The sequence below is a fragment of the Miscanthus floridulus genome, chromosome 11 (genome assembly GCF_019320115.1).
Source record: "Miscanthus floridulus cultivar M001 chromosome 11, ASM1932011v1, whole genome shotgun sequence".
Classification (NCBI taxonomy): Eukaryota; Viridiplantae; Streptophyta; class Magnoliopsida; order Poales; family Poaceae; genus Miscanthus; species Miscanthus floridulus.
Genome location: NC_089590.1, coordinates 33,669,240 through 33,682,652, shown reverse-complemented (window position 1 = coordinate 33,682,652; position 13,413 = coordinate 33,669,240). Strand labels below are relative to the sequence as shown.

General features: G+C 43.6%; 1 protein-coding gene and 1 pseudogene across 1 annotated transcript; both read left to right on the top strand.

The window, feature by feature from the left end:
• The first annotated feature begins 4,496 nt into the window (after window positions 1–4,496).
• Window positions 4,497–6,335, top strand: LOC136491774 (probable L-type lectin-domain containing receptor kinase S.5; annotated as a pseudogene).
• A 5,041-nt stretch (window positions 6,336–11,376) lies between these two features.
• LOC136494828 (protein indeterminate-domain 16-like) lies at window positions 11,377–12,274 on the top strand. Its single transcript, XM_066491004.1, has one exon. The coding sequence runs from the start codon at window positions 11,468–11,470 to the stop codon at window positions 12,053–12,055; it is 588 nt and encodes a 195-aa protein (XP_066347101.1). The 5' UTR covers window positions 11,377–11,467; the 3' UTR covers window positions 12,056–12,274.
• Window positions 12,275–13,413: the final 1,139 nt, after the last annotated feature.

Below are 13,413 nucleotides of genomic sequence, written 5' to 3'. Positions count from 1 at the left end.
AACATACCTCCGAATATCGATTTGGATTACCTTGGTGAATTTATTGAAGAGACTGGTCTCGACCTTTACCATATGTTTGGTGATGGAAACATTGAGAGTGCGGCAGAGGTTGATATTTGGAAGAAAAAATTTGTACTAGGCCAGACTCTATACAACCCTCAAGCCTTAGGTGATCTGGGGACGCAAATGTACCTGCTAAATAAGTGGTACATGCAGGTGTCTATCGGTGGATACTTCTGCGTTGGTGTCAGAATTAGAGACGAACATTGGTTCCGTGGCGATGATGTTATGTATGTTGACTTTGCAGAATTTCATCAACTATGCCACCTGACCTCTCTGGACAAAGTTATTATTAGCTGCTATTGCCTGTAAGTAATAATTCTTTCAATCTATTATTAAACTCATCATATGTGTGTATATGCATATAAATTATCCTAACAAGTACTATATATATGTAGATTTACAATGATAGAGTGCAGAAAGAAAGGCTGCAATGAAATTGGTTTTGTTGATCCCCATATAGTATTCAAAGACCCAGTTACTCCAAAGCCTAATTGAAAGTCTGAGTCAGAGAGTAACCTCATGAACTTCTTAGTGAACCAACGCCACAAGAAGGATATACTCTTTCCCTACAACTTCAAGTGAGTGTTAATAATGTCGATCATCCTTAATGGCTCATATGTTGATTCTAGTTAATTAATGAGTGTTATGCGTTATATCCTATAAACACATGCAGCAATCACTGGATATTGATGGACATCGATCTGGTGAAAAGTCACTTGATAATCTATGACTCGATGAGAAAACGACAACAAGACTACCAAGATATGATAGATATTATCTAGAGGTAATTTCGGTATCTCTAGCAACTATATATACACACAAACATGATGATTAATTATATCTGATGACGTGGCAAATTTTTTATTGGGCAGTGTTTGGAAAACCTTTATTGAGAAGCAACACATGGGAAAATGCAAAGCGCCACTCAATGTAATCCCTTTGAAAGTAAGTCCCCTAAATCGCATCATCTTTATTAATTAAACATATAGCTTTCACCGGATCACCAGATTGGATGACAAATCTTTTTCTCGTAAAATGGTGTCTGAGGCAGGAACAGTGGAACAACTACTGTGGTTATTATGTTTGCAAATTTATCAAGGAGCTCTCCCAAAGAACTCCTACAGATAGACTCAAAGTACGTTAAAAATACACTATATATTTATTTAATTATTATTATTGATTGTGTTACTATGTTTATATATATATATATATATATATATATATATATATATATATATATATATATATATATGTACATATATTAATTTATTTTCCTTTAATTCAATCGATGGTTGGAGGAAAAGGTCATACGACAAGATCAGATCAAAGCAATTCAAGAGTCTATAGCCGGATTTTTTAATGACCAGGTTATCGATTCCAAGGGCGAGTTCTACTTTGACCCAACATTGCCATGGAAGCCAAGCTAGAGGATGAGAGGAAAATTGTTATATCACAACAACTGTAAAATACACATATGCATGCATATATATATATATATATATATATATATATATATATATAGTTCTATGCTTGAATTGTGTCATTTAATACGTTCATTGTGCTTGAACCGAAACATACTAATACGATTTCGAAAACCTATTTTGAAAAGAAAACAAAAAAATAAAAAGAAAAGAAAAAAAATAACCTTTAGTCCCGGTTGGTATTACCAACCGGGACTAAAGGGTGCCGACCTCGTGGTATGTCAGGAGGCACCTTTTGTCCCAGTTGGTGTTACCCACCGGGACTAAAGGTCTCCCTTTAGTCCTGGTTCCTGACTCGGGACTAAAGGATCCCCTTTAGTCCCGGATGCTTGCTCCCGGGTGGGCAACCAAGACTAGAGGGGGTTCCCCACCGAAAGTAAAGGCCTTCTCTGTACCAGTGTTAAGATCCATGTACCAAACTATTGAAATGGGTGAACTAAGGGCACGCTTGGTTGTGAGCGAGGTTGGCCTTGCCTCACCTCGCCTCGCCCAGCCAAGAGAACCGTTTTGATCAAACCGTTGTAGGAAAAAAGGTAGAGGCTCTAAGGTTTTTATGTAGTAGTGATATTTTTCACCGTTACTTCTTTGTTTGTTGTGTCAACCTTGGTTTGTAATTAGGTACTGCTCCCTCCGTCCTAAAAATGTCCGTCGTTTTTGTTTTCCGAGAAACAACTTTGACTAAATATATATTAAAAAATATTAATATTTATGATACATAATTAGTATCATTGGATAGATATTTGAATCTAGTTTTTTAATAAATTTATTTAGAGATAGAAATGTTGCACGTATTTTCTACAAATCGAGTAAAAGTTATCGACACGCAAATTGTGGTGACTAACATTTAGGGACGGAGGGAGCACGTGGCATGATACTACCTTCATCATGATAATGTATTATATTCAATTCTTTTCTCAAATCAGGCCTTAGGATATAAGAGCTGGCTGCCCAACGCTTGAACGTGACATATTGCACATTCCCTATGACCAGCATCCTGGCCCTCACTCAGGTTAAGATATATATAAGGCTAACTTGAGACAGTGTAAGGTCAGCGTCTCTCTTCCTTTTCCAATGAACTGAGCAACTGTGAAGCCTGCAAATGTTGACAACACACCACACCCTACATGAACTCACACAGGAACTTGTACTGTGCAGGCTTGTGATGTGCCCAAAAGTAGTGGCTTTGGAGCAGTGGTTTCCTTGAAAGTGCAAAAGCAAGGGATAGAGAGAGCTAGGCATAGGAAAGTGAAAGAACAGTCCAAGATGGAAATGGGCAAAAACCCTTGTCTTGTAGATGGGAGTCTGGTTGTTCATGCTATATGGCTAATGGCCAAAGGCTCTCTTTCTCTTTTCACTGGGTGTGGTCAAGCTGCTGTTGGGCAACGTTGAAGGACCATGATGCATAAATCATTGTCCAAAAGGAGAGGCTCTTTGCCTCAAGTTCTCATATATACCAGTATATAAAATAATAACCAGGTCACGAGTAGCAGTGACATTGGTTAGGTAAGATCAGTAGCAGTGGCATATATTGGTGCAGCATTATATTGCAGTAGCAGACTAGCAGTAGTAGCAGGCTAGAATTAAGTTAGTGGAGAGCACAAGGGCCCCCAAAACCAAAAAAAAAAGCTGACCTTGGTAGAGCTTACATGCATGCATGTATGTATACATATATTCATGGTGGCCTGACATGCTCCATGTTCCCTTTGATCCCAGCTTTTCCCCCACATAAAGCAAAACCCACGCACTCGGATGCACTTGTTGGATCTTGTGCAGTCTTTTTCCCTTTTAATTTTTACCCTACATGCCCTGCCTTCTTTTTACCATGCTCTACGCACTGCTACAGAATTAGACATCACTGCCAGCCTCATTAATGTCGGATTTTAAGAAATCGACAGTGATAGTCCAAAACCGACAGTAATAGGATCAACCGACACTGATATTCGGGTCTTTACTGTCGGTTTTAGCCAAGAACCGACAGTAATATTGGGTCATCACTGCCGGTTTTAGCCAAGAACCGACACTGATACTATCACTGTCGGTTTGTGGCTTGAACCGACAGTGATATGCTACAAGAAAATTTCATAAGTTTCTCATATGATGTCCGATGAGGATGAACTTTATATCAAAGTTGTAGTACTCGATGAAATCTACAACTTTCTAGTTTATTTTTTTTAATTTGAGATCATTTGAATGTTCAAATATTTTTATTTGAAATTATCTATCTAACAAAAATTATGTTTGATTTCTAAAATTAAAATTTTGAATTTTTCAAATGACTTCGGATGGAGAAACGTCCAAAACAAAAGTTGTAGATCTCGAAAAGTTATGCAACTTTATAGTTGGTAACTTTTTTATTTAAAATTATTTACTACTTCAAAATGCTATTTGAAATTAAAATTTGAAATTATCGAAGAACTCTCATTTCTCTTTTTAATCTCTGGCTAAAACTTGTAACTAGTCTTTCTCCCTCATACTTACTTTAAATTTGATGATTTTTTTCTAAAAATTCTAAAATCATGCTCTATCAATTTATTGTGTTCTTACAGCTATTATTTTATCCATCTTTATATGTGACTGTGTTTTATCTATTTGAATTTTGAATTTCAAAAAATGGCAAATTCAAATGTTATTTGGGAACACTAAATGATTTCAGCTAAAAAAGTCATGAACATAGAAGTTGTAGAACTTATCAATATTTACAACTTTTATTTTGGTCATTTCTTTATCCGATAAAGTGGTAGTGACATTGTTCATAAAATTTACATCTCTCTTATAGTTTCATAAAGAGGTATATGCATCGTAGGCCCTTGAACTTGTCTCCACAAACTCTCTAATCGTACTTCTGACCCCCTAATGTTGTTTAAGTAAGCCACTTAGGTCCATAACTCATCGGATCAAGGTTTTTGCCGACGTGGCGGGGACAGAGCGCACGTGAGCCGTGCGTGAGTGGTCATGGCGCCTGCTGCATGCGGCGGTGGACGTGGACGTGGATGTGGTCGCTCTGCTCTGTCACCTCTACTAGGCTGCCTCCTCGTCTTCTCGCTGCTCTGCCTCTACGCTGTTGTCTGCCGCGTGCAGGAGCCAGAGCACAGGCAGCTATAGCCGCTGCCGGCGCTGGAGGTGGAGACCTACAACTACACGTCGTTCCAGGAGGGCAACTCGTGGGAGCAAAAGGAGCTGGCGTTCAGCAGGGAGGCCTGCATCTACCAGGGCGCGATCCAGGTCTCCCCGGACACCGGCAACGTCGGCAACTACCAGGACATCATGGTCAACAAGTCCGACTCCATGCTCCTCTAGCGCCGCTTCACCATGTGGTGCCGCATCGACAATGGCAGTGGCAGTGCCACGGCCCCGCGCGTCCAGGTCGTGTCGTTCAACAACACCTTCTCCATCAACGTGTTCCACCTCCCAGACTCGTCGCCACGGCTCGGCGAGGGGCTCACCTTCATCGTTGTGCCGTCCTGCGATGAGCCACCCCTCGGCAGCTACGGTGGCTACCTCGGCCTCACCAACGCCACGCTCGAGGCCAACCCAACCCCGGTGAGGAACCGCTTCGTGGCCGTCGAGTTCAACACCATGAAGCAGGACTATGATCCCAGTGACAACCACGTCGGCCTTAACGTCGGCTCTGTCGTGTCCGTCAAGACGGCGAACCTAACGGCGTTCCGCATCGCCATGAACAGTAGCAACCCCACCAACTACACGGCCTGGGTCGAGTACGACGGCGCGGCGCGGCACGTGTTCGTGTACATGGGCGTCCGGGGCGAGCCGAAGCCGGCGTCCCCAGTGCTAGACTCGCCGCTGGACCTCAGCGAGCACGTCCTGGAGAAGGTGAACATCGGCTTCACCGCGTCCACCAGCACCGATTTCGAGCTCAACTGCATCCTCGACTGGACGCTGTCGATCAAGGTCATCCCGGAGAAGAAGAGCATGATGTGGGTCGTCATCGTCGTGCCAGTGACCGTCGTCGCGGTCGGCGTCGCCGCCTTCTTCCTCGCCAGGAAGCTACGTGCGAACGTGCAGTGATGTCCACTGGACGATGAGATGCGTCTTGTTCTTTTTCCAATCTGATCTAACGAGCACTGCATCGCTTGCATTTCTGTGTCAGGTTGGTGCTACAAGAAAGGGCAACTACTGCTGGTGTATGAGTACATGCCCAACGTCGTCGTGGCAGGGCTTCACTACGTGCACCACGAGTACACCCGCATGGTGGTGCACCGCGACGTTAAGGCCAGCAACGTGCTGCTGGACGCGTCCTTCCGCGCGCGGCTGGGTGACTTCAGCCTGACGCGAGTGCTCGATGACGATCGCGAGGCCTCCACCGGCCTGCACGTCGCCGGCACGTGCGGCTTCATCGCGCCCGAGTACTCCGTCGGCCACAAGGCGTCGCAGGAGACGGACGTGTTCGCGCTCGGTGCGCTCGTGCTGGAGGTGGTCACGGGGCAGCTTGCGCTCCGCGCCTGCGACCCTTGGTGCCCGCTGCTGTCGGACTGGGTGTGGCAGATGCACGGCCGCAGCGTGCTACTCAGCGTCGTGGACCAGAGCCTCGGTGCCGACAAGTTCGACCACGACGAGGCCGGACGCCTGCTGCTGCTCGCGCTGGCGTGCAGTAGTCCCAACCCGGGTGACCGGCCCACCATGCTGCATGTACTGCAGGTCCTGACCAAGGCCACGCTGCCGCCCGAGGTGCCACTGTTCAAGCCCCGATTCGTGTGGCCGCCCAAACCAGGCTCACGCGCAGCTCACGTGCGCTCTGTCCCCGCCACATCGGCAAAAACCTTGATCCGATGAGTTATGGGCCTAAGTGGCATACTTAAAAACAACATTAGGGTGCTAGAAGTACGATTAGAGAGTTTGTGGACCTAAGTGGCACCATGAGACAAGTTCAAGGGCCTACGATGCATATACCTCTTTCATAAACTATAAAAAGGATACGTAACATTTGTGAACAATGTTACTACCACTATGTCGAATGAATAAATGATCAAATGACCAAAATAAAAGTTGTAGATCTCGGAAAGTTATGAAACTATGTAGTTGACAACTTTTTCATTTGAAATCATCTTCTCAAGGGAAACTACGTTTGAATTTCTGAAATTTAAAATTCAAATTTTGTAAACGACCTCGGATAAAGAAACTACCAAAATGAAAGTTGTAGATCACAAAAAGTTATGAAACTTTATAGTTGACAACTTTTTGATTTGAAATCATCTTGTCAAGAAAAACTACGTTTGGATTTCTAAAAATTTGACATTTGAATTTTTTAAATGACCTTGGATGGACAAACAGTAAAAACAAAAGTTGTAGATCTCAAAAAGTTATAAAACTTTGTAGGTAATAACTTTTTGATTTGAAATCATCTTGTCATGGAAAATAATGCTTCAATTTCTCAAATTTGAAATTCAAATTTTGTAAACGACCTCGGATGGAGAAACTACCAAAATAAAAGCTGCATATCTCAAAAAGTTATAAAACTTTATAGTTGACAAATTTTTCATTTGAATTTGTTTAGGATCTTAAATACTTATTTCAAAATTAGATGAACATAAACTGGCTAGGAGAAAAATCTCATTCGGACACACACAACTTGCAAGTGGAGCGGTTAGGGGCTGAAGACACGAAACTGGAGGTCAGGGGTTCGAACGCCGGTGGCCGCGAAGCGTGTGTTTTTCACGCGAAAAATCGCGTGACTTGTGACTTGCGATGCACGACCGTGTGGCTGTCCAATGGGGCCTGTCCAGAAATTAAAAAAAATCCTTATTTTTTCGGCCTGATTTTTGGATTTCCTAAAAACCACGTCAGTGTTGGTTCATAAGCACCGACAGTGATGTCAACCCCACATCACTGCTAGTATGCCACTGCCGGTTCAAAATCTAGCAGTGAAGGGGGATTTTGAACCGGTAGTGATGTCGAAAACTGGGGTAGTGCCACCAAAAGCTACTGCGTGCACCCAAAAGTGGGATTTGGCATGCTATATTCTCTGTAACCTGATAACCAACGACATCACTTTATTTGCTCAGTAAGCTCTTGACAGGACCTCGGACCTCCTGTATGTAGTATATTTCTTCCATAAAGATATATATAGCCCATAAAGTCTTGTATTATAACAAAAAAAAGTACATATGTACTCTATTTCAGTTCACTGTTCGGTAGTTCAAACAGAGTTGTTTTGTAATCTATGTCGAACAATAGATCAGTTTCATTTAATTTCTCTCAATTTCATCAGCGCGCAGGATAACTAAACTATGGTCCCACACTCGCAGTCATCATCCACACATGTCTGAGAACCATATATATGCATGAATCGGAATTGACAAACCGTACTTTTGCAAAAAGGTTTAATTAGATTCATGATCCCTAGCTAGCTAATTAACATGAGGGTCTCACCAAAATCAGCTGTGCTGAGGTTTGTAAGGTTGCTAACACCGCAAGGGTCCAGGATCTCTCCCAAAATTAATCTATCCCATGGCAGACAAGGCCTACACATGGTGATGTCATCTCCCGGGCAAAAAGAGGCAGCTGCTTTACCCCATGCAGACGCCATGCGATGATTTCATGCAGAGGTGTCTGGCTCTGGCGCCAGCAGCCAGTCGGGCCGTTAGCTAGTGACTGATTTGAAGTCACCTCACCCTCCATCTTTTTCTCGCCACTAAGGTGTGTTCTCTAGGAGAACGCAACACCACCCTGCGCAAGAGCACACACACGGCCGGTGTAGCATGCAGCAGAGATCCCCAGGGAAAATAGAATCATGCATCTTTTTATGGCCCCTGCCGCAGGGCTTGTTGATTTTTTACTAGTATCGTCGATCGATCACCTTGATTGATGCAATACAAGAGTGGTGAGTTAACAGCTGGGGGCAATGCAGTCTCTACCACTTTGGGATGTTTTTATATTTATATATATACATACCCTAGCTATATATATATATATATATATATATATAATATAAAAACATCCCAAAGTGCACACACACACACACTTATTTATCTTTTCCATTTATACATTCCAAAAAGTTAGCAGGAGATCATTGTCTACTGTTTGCTGCTGCTGTTCATTGTGTCCTGCATGAAGTTAGCAGCAGAGATTAATTAGAGCCATGGCCAGCAGATCCATCGGTAACAAGCATATATAGAGACAAACAAGAACACCACTCGCACATCAATTAGTGAATGATCCCAATACGCAAAGCAGTAGATCGAAGCTGCAAAAGAGCAAAGGCAACGAGGCAAGCTCCAAAGAAGAAGGTCCATTGCCTGTAGCCGAATAGTGTATTTCATCTCTCTCATCACTTTTCGAACCCGGGCACCCGGCTTACCTTTGTGTGGTTTCTATCTTTTTTACAGGACGGACAACCTAGGCCTACCAATAAAGCTCTCGCTCAGCATGCACCCAAGCAGGCATGCATGAAAATTCTCCCAAGCTCGCTCGCGCCGCGCGCGCGGGAGAACATGTGCATGCATGCAATGCATTATTGCGCCATTGCCAACCCGTAAAGCTAGACACGCAGCACGTGGAACAAAAGCTGCCATGAAACAACATCTTGAGCTCCCCCCCTGTGCCCCATTGGGGATTTGGTCGGCAGATCCCTCCCTCAGCTCATCAATGGTCATGCATGCATTCAGTGAGATAGAAATAAAAAGGTCTTGCATGCATAATAAAAAGTGAAGAGACTGCATAGGGGGATAAGAAACAAAAACCCTAGTTTTAAAAAAATAAAAAAAAAATTCTAGCACATTTTGATAAGAACGAATTTCTTCACTAGTGATCCCTAAATTTGTCTTGGCATGTCATTTGGGGGGTGGGATAAGGGGTCACATACTCTCAAATTGCATTACCAATTGAAGGCATTATTAAACTTGTTCTGAGTTTTTAGGTATATAGGTTGAAAACAGTATGAATGGGTCTTGTCTGCGTATACATTGTGTGCCACTCTTGCATGGCTTGTGAACGAGTTTTGAGCCTTAAATGCTTTTTTCTTTAAGTTAGGCCTTTCAAGCCATGTATTAGTCTTAGTTTTGTAGAACTCTAACTATAGCAAGCAGTCGTTTTATTTTCTCCTCTTAAAATGAACTAAAATGGCCTTTCACAAATGAATGGCATTATGGATTGTAGCATGCAAGGAGGAGAACCATTTGAAGCCACGTCAAATAGGGTCTTACTTCAATCCATAATGCCATTCATTTGTGAAAGGGCATGTAGCCTAGTGGTTACAAGAGCCTTAGTAGCACCACAGGTCCTAGGTTCAACTTCTTGTGACAACGAATGTTTTAGGATTTATCGGCATTGTGCTTTCAGTGGTAGGCGACATTCCCGTCGATAGGTGATGACTTCATCAATCTCGATGATTTGTCTGCGTGAGTATGTGTGCGGTGTGATTGTCTGCGTTGTACTACATAATTCTCAAAAAATTATAATACCATTCATTTACCATTAGCGATGGACAACATACAATATTCCTAAACTTTTATTTATTATAGATTATTCTTGTACATTTCAAGCTTCCATATTTTCCTATTTTTATTGTGGGTCTACTTGAAATCCGTGGCGGACCCAAGGCTCAGCTACCCTGGGCGCTCGCCCACGAGCTCCGGTGCTGGCACACGCTAAGGTATTTGTCGCATGGCGCTCTGCTACAAACTTAAAAACACAACACATGATCTCATCAGTGTCTTGAGCTTCGCTCGAGCTCCATTCTTGCACTGAGTTTGATATTGCTTGAAGCTTACAATACTTTTTTATTAGTCTTATAATAATACTTGTTTATTGAGCTTTGGACATTTTATTTGAGCTCCTTTCATCTTAACACATCTCTAGAAATTTTTGAGGCTTTTGGATATATTTTATAACCTATCCATAGTTATATGAATTGTCCTTACAACTGAATTATATTTTCAAAAATAAAGGAAACATTAAACCAGGTCATGAAGCCACAAGATCAGTGGCGAACTACTAATCTGCAACTAGTTAGTAGCTATAGAATAACTTATTCTGTAGCCACTTTGAGTTACGATAATTATTATGCTAATTTACATGATTATAGTAACTCCTTACTAAGTGGTTTACTATAATGTTACGGTAAATATCCCCATGTATTATAGTAACATAATTATCGTAAAAACGTATTCACTTTATCTTAAATTAAGGATAAAAAATATCGTAAATGGAGGTGGCTACAAAATAACTTATTATATAGCTAGCTACTGAATATACTCTCTCCACACACACACACATATATATATATTACATAATTAGTATCATTAGATAGCTCATTGAATATATTTTTGTAATAAACTTTTTTAGAGATACAAATGTTGCTAATATTTTCTACGAACCTAGTTAAACTTGAGAAAATTTGACTAGTATGAATACTATATGGATACTTATTTTGAGACGAAGGGAATACCTATCATGTACGCAAACGACAAATTCTCTCGACCGTTATACACAAAGTACCGAAATCGCTAATCGCATATACGTACGTAGGGAAAGAGGCGAATTACTACTACTGCTGCATATATATAGACCGATAAGAGTATGGTAGCCATATATTAATTAGAGATTTGATGCAGCTAGCCGCATCCACATGGTTGTTTGTCCAAGCCTTTCTTCTCTGGACCACACAGTGTAAAATCAGCAGCTGCCTAAACCATGGATGTCCCTAACTAGCTGTCTAGCTAGCTATAGGTTCAGATTGGAGTACTAATCACAGGGGCATCCTGGTAAAATCACATCTATCTGCTCACAAGCTAGTGCTCCTCCATCTCTCTCAGAGGAGAAGATATACATATAGACACCCATACTACACGCAGCAATATTACAATGCAAACAAACACACCACACCTACCTAGCAAAGGAGTAGGAGGCCAGCAAGCAAGAAATACCGCGTGGCCACTTCGTCCGCCGGCCCCCTCTTGGTTTCTTCCATGGAGGAGCAAGGTGAGAGACAGATCCAGCTTCAGCTGCTCCTCCACCCTGCGCCTGCAGCTCAAGTCGTCCTCCGTGACGTGCCGGCGGTACCAGCCAGCAGCGCGGTGGAGCACCCGCAGCTGGACCTCGATCTGTCCATGAGCATCGGGCCGAGGCCTCCGGTGGCCCCAACCCCAACACCGGCGCCGCCGCCGCCGCGTGCGCGATCGCCACCCACGAACGAGGTCAGGAGGGCGCCGGGGATGATGGCGGTGCTGGCGCCGGCCAGCGCGAGGCTGCATCAGAAGCAGCATGCGGCCGCCGACGTGCGCGCCGTGAAGCAGCAGGCCGCGGACCAGGCCCGCATGGCGTCCGCCGACCGCGCCTACGCGGAGCGTGTCCGGGAGCTGGCGCGGCGGGAGCTGGAGCTCGCGGAGCGGGAGTTCGCGCGCGCCAGGGCCATCTGGGAGCGCGCCCGCGAGGAGGTGGAGCGGGTGGAGCGCATGAAGCAGATCGCGGCGAGGCGGCTCGTCGGCTCGGCCGCGTCGTCCGCGGCGGCGCTGGAGATCACCTGCCACGCCTGCATGCAGCGCTTCCACCCCTAGTCCTGCTACTCTCTCCAGATCATAACTAGTGTACTAGCTCCTACTACACTTGTTGATGAAGTGTAAGGGTGCCTGCCTCTCTCCCGTTCGACCGTGTTGTGATCGGTGGATAGATATGGCTAGTTGCCGCCACCATTGCTGTAACTCTCTTTCTTCAAAGCTTTCTGCCCCCTGCTCTTGTAAATTAATGCCATGCCATGTTCAGCTTGAGATCCAGGATCATCGACCGTCTGGTTCCTATGTCTGATGCACGCTTTCTTATCATCAATGCAACGAGCAAATTCTTCCTTCTCTCTGATTACCTTCTTAGTTTACAGAAGCTTCATGAAAGAACAAATAAAGGCCGAACAGCTGCGTTATGGAACAAACGTTGAGTTATGGCGGTTTACACCCCCATGCCATGATGGGCTTAATTAGATTAATCTGTGGAGTTCCTTTTTTGTTTATATATAAATAAATATATTTTGTAAAACATAGATATAGATCTGTTTTTTCTGTTCGTGTGTTACAACGTGAGTGGAAGTGGAACACCTGTTCTGAGGTGCGCAGTCTGACTGAAATTAGTGTTCCGGCCCATGATGCTTTGGTTGAGTTTAGAGCGAGCAAGGAAACCAGCCAAGTCAGACTGCATTGCATGCATGTATTCAAACTGCTAATTCCAGTCGACCGTGAGGTACCAGATGCTGCATGGTTGCTATGTCACTCGAGATCTTAAACTGTACATTGGACACTGTAATGTCAAAGAAAAATGAAAAGAAAAACTGTACCTGGCCTAAAGATCAAAGAAGATGGTGTTTACACATGCATGCGAGCGTAATAACCACACATGTCATGTCCACGGAGAGAGCTGAATGTAGCACAACAGTTTTCTTTCCATGCTTTCAGTTGAATGGATGTTCAGAACTGAATAATGTAGCACAGCAGTTCCTACATATATACCTCTCCCATGGTTACACATGCATTACACCGGTGGTTGACATAACTACTGCTACTGCTAGCATATTGTACGTACACGGAGCTGAGGAAGTAAAATCTTTGTGATCTCAGCTCCTCTGTACCCTGTTGGCTATATATCGAGATATATGCACAGCAGGAGAGAGACAATACAACGGTGCACAATAGAAGAATATGTGCCCTTGTGATTGCAAAAAAGAAAAAGAAAAAGAAAACTGCATTGTACGTGCATAAACAGATACTGATATGGTGACAGAAGATGCAGAGACGATGGATGAGGTCACCGTACGTATCCGAGCGCATGCATGCTGGATAATCCTGTTCTGGTGAATACACAGGTGCATGCAGGCATGGATATCGATGCAGCAGCCAGCAGATATATATATATATATATATATATATAT